Here is a 19,208-nt window from a genome sequence, read left to right as displayed (position 1 = left end):
TTTCTCACAGATAGATCTGGTGCAGGTCAAAGCTCGCAACAGCAATGACACAGCGCAGGATTGTTTCGAGGCACTGGGCTCCTCGGTCAGTCCCTGCTCTTATATCTTCAGTTACACCCTGCAGTGGCAGCAGCCCAGAGTCTGGTCTCAGACAGGCTGATCTTTAATGCCAAACTTCAATGGCTTCTTTCAGCACTCAGTCCCAGAGCAGATTGCGCCATGTTTTACAGATTATAGCCTCATTTAGCTTCAGACTGAAGTTTTTTTCCAAGACCATTGTTACTAAAACTGGGTGTAATCCTGATTATTGGCAAACCTGCCAATTCAAAGGCTCCAACCACCTTTCACACCGGACACATCACAGAAGTTATGCACTTAGCAGCAACACCAACATAATAGCATGGCTCAGCTGCAGTCACCAGTAGAAGGCAATGCCGACCACACTGCTGATAAACAAAATCAGATGATCAACTTGATTAACTTAGGAACACTAGCGTTGTGCACAACCTTTTGTTTTCAGTAGATGATGTGAGAAACACCAAATAATGATAGAAACATGAATTCATTGCTTTAGTGATCGTTTATACTTATAGTCATGTTTAACTTCATATTAGCACTGTTTTTTGCATGACAATTCTGGACTACTGCCACCGGACAAGTTTTTTTTCGTTTCACACTGCAGTGTGTTCTACTGCAGTTTATTCTAGATGACCTCAGAATATACGGCAGGGTACACTGGTCCATTGTAGTTTACAACGTATCCCAATCTCTTTAACCTCTGCGATAACATTCAAGGTCACCATAACGACAGAATAACATCCCTTTGTTTTTATTCATACAAAGATGTTTTTTTAGAAGTATGATATAAAAGTTAAAATGAAGAGGGAGAGTTCTAAAATGGTTCAACTGCTCTGACAAAAATACAATGTGTTTTTTTTGTAGGTCTGTGAATTTTTCCCCCTTTGGGAAATGCCGTTTTCCTTGACTCCAATAAGGCAGGCAGGTCCATCAGGATAAGCAGGTGTGGCGAACTCTTAAGTCAGTTGTTATTATTATGGCTGCTGGAGAAGAGTACACGTACACACACAGACACACACAATGTTATTAAACAGTTTGTACAAATAAATGAAATGCAGAAATCCTGCAAATGGCCTCACTGTTGTGATACTTTGGTTGTTGACACAGGACCAAACAGCACTGCAGTAACGCAGCCTCACAATACAGTATTTCAGTGCCTAACCCAGAGGCCAGGCACATAAACACAACATTGTCAATTTTCTCCTTTAACAAAGCAGAAACTGTACGTCTCATTTATTTCCCAACCTAATCTATACATAGACATCATTAAATTCACACACAGGTTCACTCTTAATCACACACACATGCCCGCAAGCACTCACACATCCTGCCTTTTTTCATTCACTCAGTTTAACGGACTAATCTGTTTTCCAGCAGTGTGTTTTCATCAAATACTTTCCAGATTCTTCCAGTCCGTGACAACACACACACACACACACACACACACACACACACACACACACACACACACACACACACACACACACACACACACACACACACACACACACACACACACGCACGGCTCCTACACTATTATTAGCTCCAAGCACTCCTCTGTGAAATGTTGACAGTCTTTACTTTTACTTGTCCCTGCTGGCCCTTCAATCTCTTCCTCTATTTGCCTTTCTTTTTCTCCACATCAAACCTAGCTCTCCATGAGGACCTGGAGAGGCGGTGGCGCTCCTTATCAGTAGTATCAAGATATATAGAAGCTATAGATCAATTATCCCAGAAAAGCAGGACCTGGGGGGATGAAAAAATTGTCTTTTTGTTCAGAGTCTGCATCCAGCTCGACGCTTACCAGCAACAACAGAGCAGAAGAAGATTCACAATTTTTAAATATCTCCACTATTTTCTATCATGTTAAGATGATATAAACAAGAGTTTTAGGTTGAGATATTAAAATGAAGCCTATCAAGTCCCGCTGATGAATCGGCCAGGATGTCTCCTTGCCAGTGACAGTATCAGGATGTTACAAGTTATACTTGTTTCTTGGACAGCTTCAGCTTCAAACTCTAAATATGTTTACTTTCATGATTTATTGGCCCTACTTCCTTCCTTTTTTTTTTTCAACAAATTTGACATGTCGACATTCACTGTGCATGAATGCGTTTTTGCGTTGTTATTTTGACGGTATCAGGAACCAAGCTGCACATTTCAGCAATTTGTTTTGAATTCCCTTTAATACTCTTGACAAGAAATGAGAAGTGCCTCTCTGTACATTGTGAAACTTATCCAGATAATAGAACAACAGCTTGCATCACCTTTAAGAGACGTTCGTATTAGACTCATAGGAAAAATAAGAGTGATTTATTTTCTTAACATTGAAATCTGAGATTGCTCCTGAATTTATATTTTCCCACTTGCCCCGGCATGTCTGTTCAATCAAAACACTGATCCTTGCTCCAGTCAAAACAAAGTCCTCCCTTGTTTTGGGGCATTTTATAGTTTTCAGAGATTTCAGATTATGGACAGGGACTTGTATTCTTTGGCTATTCGGAGCAAGTGGCGAGACAATTTGTGAGAACAAGTTCACTTTCAGGTACAAAGGAACTGCAAGTCAGTGTGTCAGCATCAATGGAAAGGTGTCGTGTTGCGGTTGTTTGACTGTCACCCTCTTTCCCTTTCTGTCCCTCAAACACCCCAACATGCACTTCATTGGTCAAGCCTGAGTTGTTTTGTTGTCTTTTTGTTGTGTTATCAATTAGAGCATGGACATGCTGCTCTGACACCTCTGGGAGGCATTGGTGTTTTTCATATCATCCATTGAGCTCAGATGAGCAGCTGATGATTTTTGTTTTTAAAAGTTGCTAAAATGCTGTCCCACAGTTTACCGGCCTTTGATCAGCATTCTCGGTCTTCTCATGTGACAGCAGGACACAGGACCTAGGAAATCGAGCTGGGCTGCACGGAGGGGCCTCAGACAGCCATAGGTGGATCATGTCCCTTTTCAGAACTGTGAGTGGGGGAGCGCACAAACTGGCCGTACACAAAAAGGCCAGGACCCCCTGGACCCTCTTTCACATTTTTTCCCCCTCAGTCTATTGTTACCATAGGATTAGCTGTCCACCATCTGGCTGATTCATGGGCCCAAACCAGATGCATTTGTATATATTGAGATTTCTCTTTCAGTTAATGTAATCAAGTTGATATTTTACAGTGAATACAACATTGAAATTCATAAATATACAGTATACCTTCCAACTGTGATGATGAATTGCAAATTTGAATTATTACTGAAAATAGATAGGAAATGTCCAAATATCAATCATCGAGATGCTGCTGAAAATAAATTACAAAAAGGACACGAGATACCTTAAGAATCAGCAGCAAATTGTTTTCCAGATACATGAAAATTATCAGGAATAATGCTGAAACATTAGAAACCCAAGATGCAGACATATCATTTATTTGTGTTGTGAATCTGAAATGATTTTATTCTATAATTTTTCTTTATTCATCGCCAGATTGGGATAGACACTGACATTGAAAAATAGTCTGAATTTTGTGGTAGTCTTTTTGTTTAGAATCCCAGGCCCCAAGACTAAAGTTATTTTTTTCACTGCTGAAATGTAATAAATGTTAATTTAGTGGAGAGTAATGATTGCGTGACCTAGATACTGCAGAGCCCCTCAGTAAATCTTGGATAAAGTTGGATAAAAGTAGCTGCTCCTGATGGATTTTGCATCTGACAGTGGTTTGAGTTTCTCAGCCATATGAAAAGCTCCTGAGCCTTTTGGGTTCGATAAGTTGTTGTTGTCATCATTCGCGCCAATATCACATCCGTACCCATAGATTAAACCCAACACGGCCCACTCGTCATGTCCTCCCAGCAGGATGGAGTCCTTGATTCTACATAGATCATAGCTGAAAATGAAAAACAAATGTGCGTGAAAACAGGAGGGGCCTCGAGCATGTGGTTCGGATCTCTTTCAGCTGTATTTTCTCTGGGTGATCCTGCGGGTCTCCTTTTCCCTCGAATCTAAATTAGGCTTTCAAACATCCACAGAAGCAGCTGAAACCTAAAGGGGGAAACTCAAAAGTAAATGTCGAAGTGATGAAAAAGCTATAGTTTTAGCCCTGGAAACAAATCAGATATGCAGGGCCTTTACTGCCTCTTAATATCTAAATAGTGATAGTTCATTTGAACACATCAGGCAACCACCTTGTCAGGATGAGACTATAAGTTATTTTCCTTTGGTGAATGGTTTGTATGCTTTTGGTCAGGGTGAGGGGCGTGGGGGGCGGGGCTGTCTCACAGTCAGGTTCTGCATTTTTGCTACATCTGCAGTCTTTTCCTTCAAATACCCCAGAAATTCCAGCAAATGCTGAGTATGCGTGTAATAAAAACGTTCTGCAGTGTTCCGTCTCGAGGCACAGTCCAGTGATGTATTTCTCCCCACTGTGCAAAGTGCTGTCAGAAAGCATTCTTTCTTACTTTAATGTGAAAGGTTGTAACTGGGTCAGGGATGTCTCTGCTCATCATGAGATTCAAACGATGCATGAACACCAATACTTTAGCAGCTATGAATCTTTAAGGGCTGAAAACAAAACAAGATTACACTCCTCAGAAACTCAGTTTTCAATATTGATTCAGATCCTGACATGTGTTGCGGTATAGAAAGTTATGTATTAGTCACAGAAATATATTCACTTTTATTAAGTATTTATAAAATGATGTTCAAGTATAAAATCTAGTATAACAAATCGAGGGTTTTCAAAATATATTTAAAAATTAATTATTGAGTAATTTAGCCAACTGCTTACCAATCATGTAATTTTCAATTATTTCATAGCAATATTTATGTAAATCCAGGCAGATTTTTTCAGTTAAATTTTAACTTTTTTGATGTTTCACACAAATTTGCACCCAATTCTCTGATGATTCTTGCATTTTTTTAATTTTTAGTGGATGGATTTCTTACTTTTTAAGGTTACTGAATGCCTGTAAATCTTTGAAACATTTAAATGGGAGAATTAATGTGAAAGCTAATTTCCAATTAGCAAACAAATTGGCCATACAAGCAAAGAATGGTCAAAATCCAGGACTTGTCGCGATTCATTATTTTTACAATTTCCAGTTTTAAAAGAAATCCTCTTCAAAATTCTTCATCAACGAATATATTGCCCAGTCGTTTCTCTTTTTTTATGTAAGTGTCCAAATAAGCCCAGATGGCCTTCTGCTGTCCCTATTGTCCATGTCCTTTCCCTTCTGCTCTCAAACTGCTGGCTGCAGCAATGTTTTCATCTTTGCTGTACCCGGGAGAGACATCAGGAGCCTGCTTGAAGAGCAGCGTGCTGTCCTCTCATCACACGGGCAGCAATCAACATGTTGCACCCTTACACACAGGCATCCAGTAATTGATCATTTTATTGACAAATTGAGTTGGGGGGGGTTCAGGGCTGAGCTTTCAGGGTATAGGGAAGATGAAAAACTGAAACTCCTGTCTAACCGACAATTGTGCTTTTTAGATCAGAAGCACATCTCTTTCTCTCGTTTTTAATGTGAAGAGATGAATGTTTGCACTTCTTTACCCTCCACAATACTCATTAAAAGGGCAAAGCCTGTCATTCCACAGCCTAGCCATCCTCCACCACGCGTAGTTAGGAATTCTCCGTTCCCCTGGAATATTTTTTACGAACCGGCAGACGTTCATCATCTTCAAAGTTTTAAGAGTGAAAATGAAAACATCTGCTCTGCCAAAACCACTATCGCCGGGAAAAAAAAGAAGCAATGTGCCCTGGACTCTATTGCCATGGCAACTCAAAGTCTGACTGACAAAGGTGATCAGTCCCTCCAGCAGACGCATAAAGTGCTGTCCGACCACTGTGTGTGCGTGCGTGCGTGCGTGCGTGCGTGCGTGTTTGTGTGTGCGCGCGTGCGTGTGTGTGTGTGTTTTTAGTGAATTCTTTCCATGACAGTGTTTATGCACATCTGTGTTTTTGTGCAAGCGGTTTTCTTGGTCAGATTTAAAAGCAGCTTGTTTCGAGAGCTTTGTCCTGGAATTTTTGATTTTTTTTTTTTCCCCCCCTCATCATTTTAAATAAAGACAAATCCATGAGACTCAATTATATCAGTGGCATAAATCAGGACATATACATGATATAAATAACAGCAATACTTGCACTCACTTTGTTGTCATTTCATAAAACTCCCACGCAACTGGAACCTTCAGCTTCAGTGGCCTTCAAGGTGAATGCACTCTTCTTTAGACTCACTGCAGCTTTTCAGCCAACGCTGCGGTGCACAGAATATCATCAAGCCTTATTTTGCTTTTTGCAGTTTTTTTTTAATTATTTTTGCCAATTTAGTAACTTTGTACCAATTCTAAATTCAAATGATGGGAAAGCACTTCAGGTAAACAAGCAGTTATCCTTGGAACTCTATGCTATATAATTTTAAACTCTACTGTACATCATTTCAGTTAGCTAGATATGACAGTCATTTTGCAGATCTAGGTTTAGTTTCCTTTACCCCTGATTTCTACTTCAAGCCAAACATTAATGAGAGTGCTTGATATTTTGATATTAATATTAAAATTTCTTTGAATTTCTTTCTGCAGAAGTGAATAGCCAGATTTGATCGTGTTGACTAATGTAACTGTGCTATCAAGATGTGCTCCCTGTTTGTCTTCCTGCCCTTTAGACCCTGCCTGAGGTCTTGTAACAATAAGCTACACAGGAGGACATACCCTTTTGTTGATGGGTGTTTTTTGCATTCCCAGCAGCCCGATCCTGAACTCTCAGACTGATGTTCCCCGCCTATGTACTTCCTGTTTTCTCCGCTCGCCAGAAGCCTAACTATAAACAATCACTCTCACGTTCTATTTTAACAGATTAGCGCTTGCAATAACGGGATAGTGAAAACTCCTCTCCTGAGATTAGATGCGTGAACATGAAACCAGATTTCCACATGTGTTGGCGGTGAACAGGGGAGTGTGTGCTGCAGAGAGCCGTGATGGTGAGGAAGAAGCTGAGCGCCAGGGAAGGTCGGGGCTGGCTGTCAGGAACCCTCTTCTGCACCCACTTCAGAGTGGCCTTCGTGCCCCAGGACAGTCCCAAACCTGATGTGAGTCCTCCAAAACCATTCTGATTAATATCACTCAAAGAACACTGCCTATTTAGAATGAATGCACACTTATCTCTTCACACCTCTGGGATGATGCAGGACAACGCAGACCCGGTGCTTCTAGGAGATCATGATGTGGCCTTGGCTTCCATAGAGAAGGTAGTTGTAGGTAAGAATCATCGATTCAACTGAGTTCAACCCAGTGGCAGAATCCAGCCATGGCTTGCAATAATTTATCAAAGCTGAATGTTCTTACTTTTTTGGATTTGAACTTTCATCAATAAGCCTTGTCCTTCCCTCACATTTTTTTCAGTGGGTCCGAACAGAACAAAGCTGGTGACTCCGAACTCCTCGCTAAAGTTCACACCCGAGGAGCTGGTACTTTACTGCAGGGACCTGCGGGTCATCTGCTTCCTGTTCGACCGCCTCACTCCTGACGCACAGGTCCTGGAGGTGTGTGTCCAGCTCCTGATTTGACCTTTCATTTACTCCCCACTGGGCTCAAATGGAAGACAGGAATGTGAACAATGGGTAAAATCAATGTCCAGATATTCTGAGGGTTTTCTTCAGCCTTGAGAGGAATATAAAGACATCTGCTTGGAATTTGAAATTGTGTCAAATACCCATGTCTTCATTGATTGGCCTACCGTACGCCTATGAAAAAAAATCAGACACATCGCCTGACATTTTAAGCAAGGAATTTCTAATCACATTTAGACCCATAATTGCACAATTTCACGTCATTGTAATTGCCTTTTTAAGCACTTTTCATCTGAATATTTGGGGGAGTGAATGTTGTACTGATTGCTAAATGTGTCTCAAATTAGCAAGTAAGACACCAATTACTAAAATGTTTTCAATGTTGATTTTCTTTTCAGTTTGTCATAAATCCACCTGTTTCTCTTGTCACTTTTTTTAGCTGCATGGTGACTGCTGACTGAACTCTCAGTGAATATTACGATATAGTAGTGTTTGTTTGTATGTGTACGTGTGTGTGGGGGGTGGTAGCGCTCCGGTTCAGGGCTCTGGTTACCGTGGAGCCGTCCATCAGTCCTGTCAGAGAAGCTGATCCGTGTGATGGATCATTGATCTGTCAATGACAGGCTGCTGACCTTTGTCTGGTTGATGGGCTCCTTGTGGTTTCTCTCCTCAGATAACCTACATGATCGCCAAGACTTACCAGCCTCTCAAACCAGGCTCAGTCTTGTCTTTCCAGAATGCTGCCCTTGGTAGTGTAGGTGAGTAGCAGCATCGTAGCACCACCACTGACAACAGCACTCATAGTCCTGCATTTGAGGGTCCAGAAAATAAACAGTAGAAGTTGTGTTTTAATTTAAAGGACTTTTATAGTAGGTAGTATTTCCGAATCTATTTCCACGTACTGTATTTTCTCATGATTCTGATTTATGTCCCGTAAACAGCAGGTGGTAAAGAGTTATAAAAAGCATATACAAAACTATTTGGGCTCTGAATCAGCTTTAGAATTCCATTACTGGTCCATAAATCCAAGCATGAATCCAAGGTATTCATCTGTTCCCCTGGTCCAAAGTGGACCTGCTTGGATTGGCTACGTAAGGAACGGCTGGAAAAACACAAATTGTTATATCCCTAAACCAGCTTTCTGTCGGTGATATTGACTGTTCATGAGGAATAACATTTCCGATGTGCAGTGCAAGAAAAATGTGTCTCTGGCATCATTCGATTCTTCCACTGATCTGACCTTTTAATGTGCTCAATCTCAATCTTTTCAGTATTAATAATATCATGCATTCCATTTTTTTAGCAATCTCCTTGTGTCTTCTTGCAAGTTTGGAAATCATTTCTCACAAATTTCAAACCATTTTCTAGAAGATTGTTATTAGTCTTTTTATGAAACAAGACCATCAACGATCTAAATAAGGAATTAATTGCTGAAAAAATAGCAATATAGTGATAAACAAATGCAATTATAACTGTTTTCTGGTGAATTTACTTATATTAATAGCAAAATGACAGCCGGTGAAGCAGTTATTTTGCTATTGTTTGGAAGAATACACTGGAATGATTTACAAGAAACAAACAAAACAGACAAACAAATGACTTTCATAATTTTTTTTAGCTTATTTTCTTATGTAATTGGCTGTATGTTCTTAGTTGACTGATTGACTGCATTGGATGAACCACCTTGGATGAACATCCAACACAATCGCAGGCCAATGAACGTCACGTGCAAAAATGAGTCTGAATCTGTTAGTCATCAGCTGTACTCACTGTTTAAAGATTTAGGAATGTTCTCTTTGAAGCCTCCATCATTGGCTATTCCCACTTTGATTTCCACACAGTTTGGCTCCTTACACCAAATACGAGCCATGTTCCTCTTTCATCATTTATCTTCTGCCTCATCTGTTTGTTTGGTTGTTTTTTTTTTGCTTTGCTAAAGGAGAATTAAAAAGGAAAAAAAAGATGTAGCGAGAAAAATGCATCCAAGCTTACTGTTCTGATTGAAAAAAAAAATTGGAAATAAACTCCTGGCCTAGATGCTTAGAAATCCCTTGGTGGTGATAAAGGGGCTCATTGAGGTTCAACAGAAATGTAAAGCTCTCTTTGCAGAGTATCAAATGACTGCATTGTCATATTATTCAAGCCCAGAACTATCAAGCAGGATCATATAGGGGGCTCTGAGCCTGCCTGTACAATACAATTTCAAATGTTTAGCTACACCAGCCTAACCAGGCTGTCAGTAACTGTCAGCTGTTGGATAAATTATGCAAAGCCCCCCATCTGAACTACACCATCAGAAAACCTACAGCTCACCCCTAGTCAGGGGTCAGGGGTGTCCGGTGTGTGGTCAGAATGCGGCGCTCTGCTTTGCCCAATGAACTGCACCATCATTAAACCACTCTGGCTTTCAAAATAAATATGAAGCAGTTGAGACTACGGGGCCGGGGAGGACACCTGTTAGATGCCTGTGGCATGTTGTTATCTGTGACAAGGAGTGAATATGGCACCTCTTCACACATCTCATTATTTAATTAAAGATTCCAAACAGATGCAATGTTTGGATCTGAGTTGTACCTTTCCTCTGTGGTTATTTTCCTGTTCATGCTAGCCACCTCCCCTTTTTCTGTCACCAAGTTTTTGACAATTTCATGCTTATTTTGAGTTGCTAAGTTTTTCTAGATTAATTCCTACAATTTTTCTTCCATTTTCCCAAGGGTATTTTGACATTTTGTGATTTTAAAGTAATTTAACTAATTTTTGACTAATATCCAAGTAATACACATCATTGTCCCAAGGTTTTTACCAGTAGTTGGAAACATTTTGCAACACTATGTTTGATAAAGCCATACTGTATGATACCACAGTAAGACGACATTCCAGCGTTAACTGAGACTGGAACGTTCCTGAGATGTGTTTCGGTGTCACAGAATGAAAATTAGGTGCACCAAATCCTGACACCAAATTAGGTATGAAAATTAATTACGTCTGCTTCATCATGATCCAGTTTGTTGAAACTGCTCTATTGGGTAGACCTGGTGATCGGCATAATTATTCACATTTCTTCCCTCCTTAGTTTGCCGGGAAAGGCGGCATGAGCTCAGGCTGCAAAATCTCTATTCTCTGTGTGTAATATTGAATGATGGCTTTTCCAAAAAATTTATAAAAATTGTAATTTATAATTTTGCTTCCCAAAAATTGATAATTTTATGGTTAAAAAAAATCAGCCTTTAATGCTATTTTTCTAATCAGGATTTGATATAAAGCCGTGATCAAGTCACTTAAAATGACCTTAAATTCAGAATGACATAACCATCAAGGACCCAACCTCAGAACCAACTCTTCTCTGTCCCATTTGAATTCTCAAAGATTTAGTGATTGCTTTGTTTCTGTTCCACAAGCATTCCAGCTTTGGATCAGATCAAACACATTTTAAGTAAGAAAGCATGACTGAAAAGTCCTCAATCGTGTTCCTCTTCCAGAGATGAAGCAGTTTCTAAGCAACCGGCGCAGAGACGCCCACATGAACTGGTTCGAGTCGACCTCGGACTGGGAGCAGGAGCTGGAGAGGTGTGGAGCCAACACCTGGAGGGTCAGCTCTGTCAATGACCGCTTTGAGATGTCCACTAGGTACATACAACAAATATAGGAATATGTAGAATATCTGATATCTGCCACCAGCTCATTTTTTCAATCTGTATTGAACATATCAGTCAGCAACTCTTGAATGTGGGAAATTATCAAGCTGAAGCATGAATAAACCACTGCGATGACAAACTCGCAGGCTCGAATGTTTCTCAGGAGGCTTCGAGTAATAAAAGAAATTAAATCCATCTGTCATGGCTGAACGGCTCCTCTCTTTATGTTCTCTCAATTAAAAAAGAGATTTGTTTGTTTCATCTCAGTCTGCCGAGGTTCATCGTGGTTCCACAGAAGGTTCTGGACACCGAGCTGAAGAAAAGCTTCGCCCATTTTAATGAAGGACGCATCCCTGTGAGTGCTGCTCGTTCTGAAATGTTACCTGGGAAACCTTAGATAGTAACAGTCTGTGTTAGAAGGATTCAATCAGTTTGTAGGTCAGGATATCTAATTTCAACCATCTGGTTGATTATTCATCTGATTTATTCATTTTTACCCCATAGTAAAAATTTTTACCTCTTAAATTCAATATCCATCCCCTTGCCTGTTTATACATTACATGTTCCAAGACCTATTGATTGGTTGCCTGTCAACCTATCAAGCGATAGCCTCGCAAAAATTCATAACAGAACTGTCAAATGAAGCTTTTGCTCTGTCTTCCAGCGGTGGTGTTGGAGGCATCCGCGAGGCAGCGATCTGCTGCGGATGGCCAGCTTCCAGAACAACATCTACCATGAGAAAGACGACATCAGGTTTGTGTGTGCATCTAGGTGTGTGTGAGTGTCTGTGCATTTCCTGTGTGTGGGCAGTTTAGCTTTGCAAGTGTCAGAAAACCAATTTCTACAAGAAAGTAGCTGTCAGTTCAGTTGCGACAGATAAGTTGAATAAAACGATCATTAGGAATAATTTATCACAGATTCTCGGGGAAGACCGTCTTCTCCATTTTCTGGAGGTTTTCAGGCTCTGTCTTGTCATATTTCTATATTTTACCATTGAGGCTCAAAAAGCCTGACAGTGAAATGTCACTTCAATTGAAGAGCAGTCGATAATGTCTGTTACTGCACTAAAAACGGAATCTGGAAATTAGTTGTTGACTCATGATTATGTAAACTCTTTCACCAAGCTTTCCATCTTCATGCACTGCATTAGAACAGGGTGCATTATTCCACTCTTCCACCAGCTGTGACTCCAGGCTCAGATAGGAAAAAATAGTGTTCTGACTAACATGAAATGAGTCAGGACTTCTGTAGAAGTTGTTGAAAGTTTGCACTTGAAAAGTGTTAAAGAATAATGACGTGATTTTTCGGGATTTCCACCCTTTCTAAAATGAATACACAAAGAAAAGAGGAGATGAACGGAATGTCTTGTTAAGTGTTTTGTAACCCTTTAATGTGATCATTCATCTTCTGTTTTCCCACCAGACCAAGCCATCTGCAATATGCATTTGCTTTTGTGGTCTGAATGTATTATTCTCTTGTCTTGGAAAATGCTCACCAGAAATAAATTGGATTTTTTTTCCTGGGCTGTACCAAACAAATATTTTCCTTTTCCTCTGGAAAATGCGACGTCTCTGTAGCACAGCAGTGCTTTGCAAATTATTTTGTGTTGACAGTCATTTTTCCAGAAACACTTCCTTATATTTTCGCAAAGCATTTCAGTTTGACATCTCGGTAATTTTCCTTTTTGCTCCACACCCGTTGCTAAGGTTACCAATCAGGCACGCTCTCCATTTTGCCATTGGATCACCCTTAGCCCTATAGTTAGAGATCAGTTTGTTTAGATGCAATGAAGCTGTGATATTTTTCTGAACAGCCGAAACCGGCTATCAAAAAGAGCCTGCACTAAAATAGCAGAAGGCCACAGGCTAAAATGGGCAAAAGCATACCGAGGTTTGAGGCTGGAGTTAAAGATGAGTCCAGCACAGTCAAGCAACTATTTCTTTTTCCTATTGAAAGTGAAACTTCACTGTGGATTTAAGTAAGTAAGTACTTAATCTTTGGGGGGCAGCATAGGAATGTGCTCTGGGAGGTTTTCGAAACTGCAGCTTTTCCACCACTCGAATATAAAGGCAAAAACTTCAGGGGCCATACTGGTCAAGTTTAGCAGGGTGCTAACAGCCCAGTGTGCTGCCTCGCAGGAACTTGGAGCTGATCCTGTTCGGGTGCCAGTCGTCTGAGTGTGTGGTGGTGGAGCTGGGGGACGAGCTGCCCTCGCCAGCCGACATCCAACTGGCACACAGCCGCCTGCGTGCCCTCTGTCTGGGAGGTGGGAGAACATACAAACACACACACACACCCCGATCCACAGCGCATGACAAAACAAAAGCAAAAAAACACAATGAAGAGCAGGAGTGTTGATTCAATCTTCAGAGTGAAGGTCTGGAACATTACAATGCTAAACATGCATTGTGAGTCAGAGCCATATTTTGTCAAAACTAATTGTTCTAACATCTGTATATAGTAAAGCAGTCCCTGGGGGTTAGTGAAAGAATGTAAAAGGAAAACAATATCTATTTTTGTACGTTTTTAAATTATGAATTACGATACTTGGAACCACAAAGTAAATATCTTCCAAATTGTTATCTGGAATCAGATCATTATAAATTAAATACGAACAGCCTGTTTAGGCTGTAATTGTCACAAAATCAAGAGATTACCGTAAAATGGACAGGAAATATACTTAAATTAATTCTTACTAACTTTTGAGCTTACCCAACTCAGAAGAAAATGTACACAGTAATCAACTAAAAATAGACTAAACATTGATAGGAAGGCATTGTTACAGAACACTGAATACCCTAAACAACTGTCAAGAATGTAAAGGATCTACTTCAAAAACATTAAATATTGATTGTTTAAAGTCCTGTAAATACCTGCATGATTTGCCTTCTTGCTTTAATTGCTGTTCAGATCACGTTGATATGACCATCAGGTGGTGCTGCTCCCAGTAACAAATACATCTATATAATAATAATTCACTGGCAATAACATACATTTTCTGGTATAATTTGGTTTTCAATGTGCCATGAAACGCCTGTGCCCACAGTGTTGTTATTCAAAGTGAGCCTTCTGCAAATGGTTTTTAAAAATGAGATCTTTGATGGTTTGTGCTCTCCCGCATGCTTTTAGAATTTAGAAACAAGCTTTGTTGGAAGGTTTTTGTCACAGAGGCTTCCATAGATCATCCCTTGAGGTTCCAGCAGAGATGACTAAGACCTGGGTCATCTACTGCTACTGGCCCGAGAAAGAAATGCTGACCCTTCTTACACAAGCATACACAGACATAGTAAAGGTCCCCCAGTATCACAGTTCACACACTTTGTCAGCTCAGTATTTTGTCTGTGGTCCTGCTAAATTAACATCCTCTTCATGCTTGAGGGTCTGTGAATAATAGCATTCACAACACTGTCATGTAAAGAAAAATCATGTTGTATTCAAGACTAATTCTATGAGATTGTGTGGTTGGTCTGTTTTAATTACAAAACTCCGTCCATAACCTCCTCCTTTAAATGCATCAGTGTGTGTAAGCGAATATTTAAAAACGTCACAGTTTCATCATCTTTGAAAGCTGCAAATATTCATAGGTTTGAAGCCCAAAATTTTATTTTGTCAGTCAGACAGTGTATGACTGTCAGTCTGATTTTTCATTTAGGGCTAAAAAAATTTCCTCTGTGCTCTATCTGTAAAATTAAATAGTAATCCATCTGTTTTTAAACGGACGTCCAGGTCAGTAGGTTATCAAAACCATTTAAGAGTATCATGCGCTGTAATGATTCCAATTGCGACATCATCAAATAAGCAATATATCTGCGATAAATTGCCCACTGGGTGAAATTAGAACTTTGAATACCCTTACTACATTTGCTAACTCTAATGTACCTAATTTGTAAAAATGTCTCAAGCTCTCCTTTTCTTATTGACTAACAAAAGAACGAGACCGTCGGCAGGAAACATTCTCGTTCAGCTGTTTTCCTGTTTTGTCTCACAGATATCTCCACATCTGTGATGGTGCCCGATGACAAATGGTTGTCTACCCTGGAGGGGACCCACTGGCTAGACTACACCAGGTAGAGGCATCAGATGATCCAATGTCCTTATCTTATCTCCCAGACATCGTCAAAACAGACAGTTCTCACAGCCTTATTTCTTTAATTTTGTCTAGCTTCTCTTGACACACACATATGGTGTTAATGCTGAGGGGACAATGTTCCCACAGCAGTCCTCAACCTTTCCCTCTTTCTGCAGGTCATGTTTGAAAAAAGCTTCAGAGGTCACCTGCCTGCTTCGCAGCAGTCACCTGACTGTAGCACTGCAGGGTGAGTCATGTGACAACAGGTCAATGTGCTCTGATGGACGTTGTGAGACAGACAACAGAGTCTGTGTCAGAAAAACCTTGTGGTTCAAACAGTTCACACTGGAAAAAAACACATCAGGATATGAATAATTGAAAGCACACTGTCTGCAACAATGTTTATCTGAAATATTGTCATCATCTTTTAATAGAGGAAAGATGTGATGACGATGGTGATTATAATAATGATGATGATGATGATGAAGGTTGTAACCAGCAGTTTGTTGGAACTCTCATATTCTGTATTGATTAGAGCTTATACTTTTGCTTGAACTAAGCTTAGGATTTTATTTAACTCTTCTGGATGTTATCGACATAAGAAAGACAAATGCAGAGAGCTCTGATGCTCTCCTGCAGAAGTCTTGGCAGATAGGCATAAGATAAGATAAAACATTATTAATCCCAAAGGACATTCTCATGCCAGATGGCTCTAAAATTGCAGTAACAATATACAGATGATAGCAATAAAGCATTAAATAAGTGAAGTATAAATACTAATGTAGTATAAGTGTCTAATGAGTAGTTTGCAAATAAACAATGCTTAATAGAATATCAGTAGAAGTAAGATATGTTTAGTATCTTACATGCTACAGATAATGAATGCATGGGTATTATGTGATTTTAAATGTAATTATACATGGTGATAATAATGATAATAATAATAATGATAATGATGATAATAGTAATGATAATGAAAAGTGAAGAGTAATATTGAACATGACAGTGGAAATATTGCTCATTGTATAAAAGCATCATATTACATGAGGTAACAGAAATATATTGTACATGATGTTTAACCTAATACCCCATGGTACTGAGATTAGTAGTGCACATGCAGCTATTAATCAGACTGCAGAAACTGTTCTCCAGTTCTTCGTCTGTTGAACTTTCACAAGTGTTTGCTGCGCAACAACTTGGCTTTAAATTCCTCTGCCTCTGCAACTGTAAGTGACTAAGTAAGATCAGGCCCTCTCTTACTTTATTTAAATACCTGAGAGGATTGTACCTCAGCTGTACTCCTATGTCTCACCGCTGCAGTCAATCCACCGCCCGCTGGATCAGCAGTAAATATCCCACTGCAGAACTGACTCACCCACTACTCCCACCGGCCAAAGAAAACGCTCTTGTGTCTCTCACTTTGTGCCTCTAGATCATCCCTTAGGGAAACTCATAGGAATAATTGCACCTTAGGATTTTGATTTGCCAAACTTGTAATGTGGAAAGAAATGCCTATTAAAGCTGAAAACAGCCAAGACAGAACATCCAGACAGACACTACCCTCCAGCAATGTGTCAGATATAATCCGCAGTCATGAAGTGTGTCCTAGCATGTTTCTGTGTGGTGGTGCTGCAGAAGCGGAGGACCGTGACATGTCCTGCGTGGTGTCCAGCCTGGTGCAGGTGATGTGTGACCCCCACTGCAGGACACAGCATGGCTTCCAGAGCCTGGTGCAGAAGGAGTGGGTGATGGCCGGTCATCGCTTCTACAACCGGATCAACTATCACCGTGACAACGACAAGGAGGAGGTGATATGTTGGATTGTCAGTTGCAATATATTAACTACAACTCTTCCTCTTACTGGATTTAAAAGTAAAAATACCCGGTGCACAAATACGCTCAAAATACTGAGCCGGCACAAGACAAATGTCTTATGTTCATATTTTAATAAGAAAAAATGTTTGTGGAAATTTGTAAGTATCATTTAAATATTCACAAGAAAATATCTAAGCACTCGTTTTAAACTACTTTAAAAGTTTTAGAGAATTACTTGAGGATTTTTTTAAAAATATCCTTATCCTTACTGATTAATGAAAAGAAATAGCTTCAAATAAGGGAAAATGTTCTCAAAATGGAAAAATACCTGAAAATTATGGAAAAGCGCTTTCCTGTCTGTCTTCTCCTTTTCCTCACCTTTGCTCTCACATTTTTATTACCCTTGTCTCCTGATATCCCACCCGCTAAAATGCGCTGACTATCTACAAATTCTCCTGCTGCTTGCAGGCTCCAGTCTTTCTGCTGTTCCTGGACTGTGTTTGGCAGCTGTGGTCCCAGTACCCATCCCGCTTTCAGCTGACAGACGACTTCCTGCTGGCCCTCCATGACAGCATCCACCTGCCCCTCTTCTCCAGCTTCCTGGCCAACTGCCAGCGAGAGCGATGCAAACGCTCCCAGGTGCTTTGTACTGTAAACATTCCCGAGTCATCTAGGCTGATAATCAGTGAGCTGCAATACTACGCCATGAAATATTCCTGTATTTCAAAAATGTTGAAACATAATATAACACAGATGCTATTGTGTGTGATTTTTGTCTTTGGAATTTTTTTAATTCCACAAGTACTTTATTCTCATGTAAATTTACATAATGAAAATATAAAAATAGTAAGTAAATTGGTTTTCTTAAAAATGAACCGATCATCAGGGAAATCCAGGGTAATCAACTTATTGCTTAAAGATCAGCCAAAACAACCCCCCAAACAAGTCAAGAAATGAAGTACACCTCATCTTTATTTTTTAATCTTTTTCTTCTCTGCCCAGAATCTTGGCCAGTCCTACACCCTTGTCAATGGCTGGAGAGACAGCCTCCACCCAGATTCCTCCTCAGACACTTTAGACCCCCCTCTCCCTCCGGTATGGGACTGGGCCCTCCAGTACAGCCAGCAGAGGCAGGCTCGCTTTACCCAGCCCGTCACCCCTATACCTCCTGTGCAGGCGCTGCTCAATGGCAACCTCAACACAAAACCCGACACCCACAAAGTGAGTATTGCCCAGTTCTTGTAATGTCACGTCCTCTAGTGGCCTAAAAGGGAACTCTGGGTTGAACTAGGTCTTTATAGAGGGACGGAACTGAAATTACACTGAACTGTCCTCTTGGAGTATCTCTGATTTTTTTAAATACCACAGTTTGTGATGCACTGTTTGACTGTCTGCATCCACACATATGTTGCTATCTGGTAGAAAATGATTGATTTTTCGAAATTCTTTGGTGGTCACTATTTTTTTGCACATGTTAATTTTGCATGATTTCTTGCCTACTGTAATTTATATTGACAAATAGCTGTTGAGTTTTCAGAGAGAAACTGCAATGAGGAGGCGGAAGATAGTACTTCATCTTAAGAAAATTTTACCTAGGCTTTTGCACGACATTTCATATTCAAGTATTGGAAATCAGAGCTGATTATTCAGGAGATGCGCAACGCGCAAGGATTTTGAAATGTGTTATCATGTATCCATGAGATAATATAAAACGCCAGCTGAATGTGACGTTATTATTGTCTTGCATGTCCTGCAAGATGTGCTCTCAATCAGAAACAGTGCACAAATTATTGTTTTCTCAGCAACGGATATGTGTGAGCCATTTTGAGACTGAAATGATCAAATGTGGTAAGGGAAAAAAAAAAATTCCTAGAATTAACATGTCAAAGAGAACTAGATGAAAAACGTGTGCGTTCTCTCACAGACTTTGAAAAAGATTTCGCAATGCCGGTCAGGAATCAGACACAGATCCAGATCCGAAATCATTTAATGATGAAAATATTTCCCGCCTTTAGGGTTTCTGTGAAATATTCGGTAAAAGCTTGGCTGTACTGACTGA

General features: G+C 40.1%; 1 protein-coding gene across 3 annotated transcripts in view; it reads left to right on the top strand.

The window, feature by feature from the left end:
- Nucleotides 1-19,208, top strand: part of mtmr11 (myotubularin related protein 11) — a 34,566-nt gene that overhangs the window by 10,559 nt on the left and 4,799 nt on the right. For all 3 annotated transcript variants that reach the window (XM_086153713.1, XM_086153712.1, XM_086153714.1), the window contains exons 3-15: nucleotides 7,014-7,150; nucleotides 7,250-7,319; nucleotides 7,464-7,603; nucleotides 8,304-8,388; nucleotides 11,110-11,257; nucleotides 11,533-11,620; nucleotides 11,930-12,018; nucleotides 13,404-13,531; nucleotides 15,254-15,332; nucleotides 15,511-15,581; nucleotides 16,970-17,142; nucleotides 17,618-17,788; nucleotides 18,152-18,370. In XM_086153713.1, the coding sequence (XP_086009839.1) occupies nucleotides 7,014-7,150; nucleotides 7,250-7,319; nucleotides 7,464-7,603; nucleotides 8,304-8,388; nucleotides 11,110-11,257; nucleotides 11,533-11,620; nucleotides 11,930-12,018; nucleotides 13,404-13,531; nucleotides 15,254-15,332; nucleotides 15,511-15,581; nucleotides 16,970-17,142; nucleotides 17,618-17,788; nucleotides 18,152-18,370 (1,598 nt within the window). The remainder of the gene's footprint in view (nucleotides 1-7,013; nucleotides 7,151-7,249; nucleotides 7,320-7,463; nucleotides 7,604-8,303; nucleotides 8,389-11,109; nucleotides 11,258-11,532; nucleotides 11,621-11,929; nucleotides 12,019-13,403; nucleotides 13,532-15,253; nucleotides 15,333-15,510; nucleotides 15,582-16,969; nucleotides 17,143-17,617; nucleotides 17,789-18,151; nucleotides 18,371-19,208) is intronic.

This window comes from Fistularia commersonii, chromosome 10 (assembly GCF_037954325.1).
Source record: "Fistularia commersonii isolate RoL2024-O1a breed Wild chromosome 10, RoL_Fcom_v1.0, whole genome shotgun sequence".
Classification (NCBI taxonomy): domain Eukaryota; kingdom Metazoa; phylum Chordata; class Actinopteri; order Syngnathiformes; family Fistulariidae; genus Fistularia; species Fistularia commersonii.
Note: the sequence above shows the minus strand (reverse complement) of the source record. Positions and strands in the feature narration are given on the sequence as shown.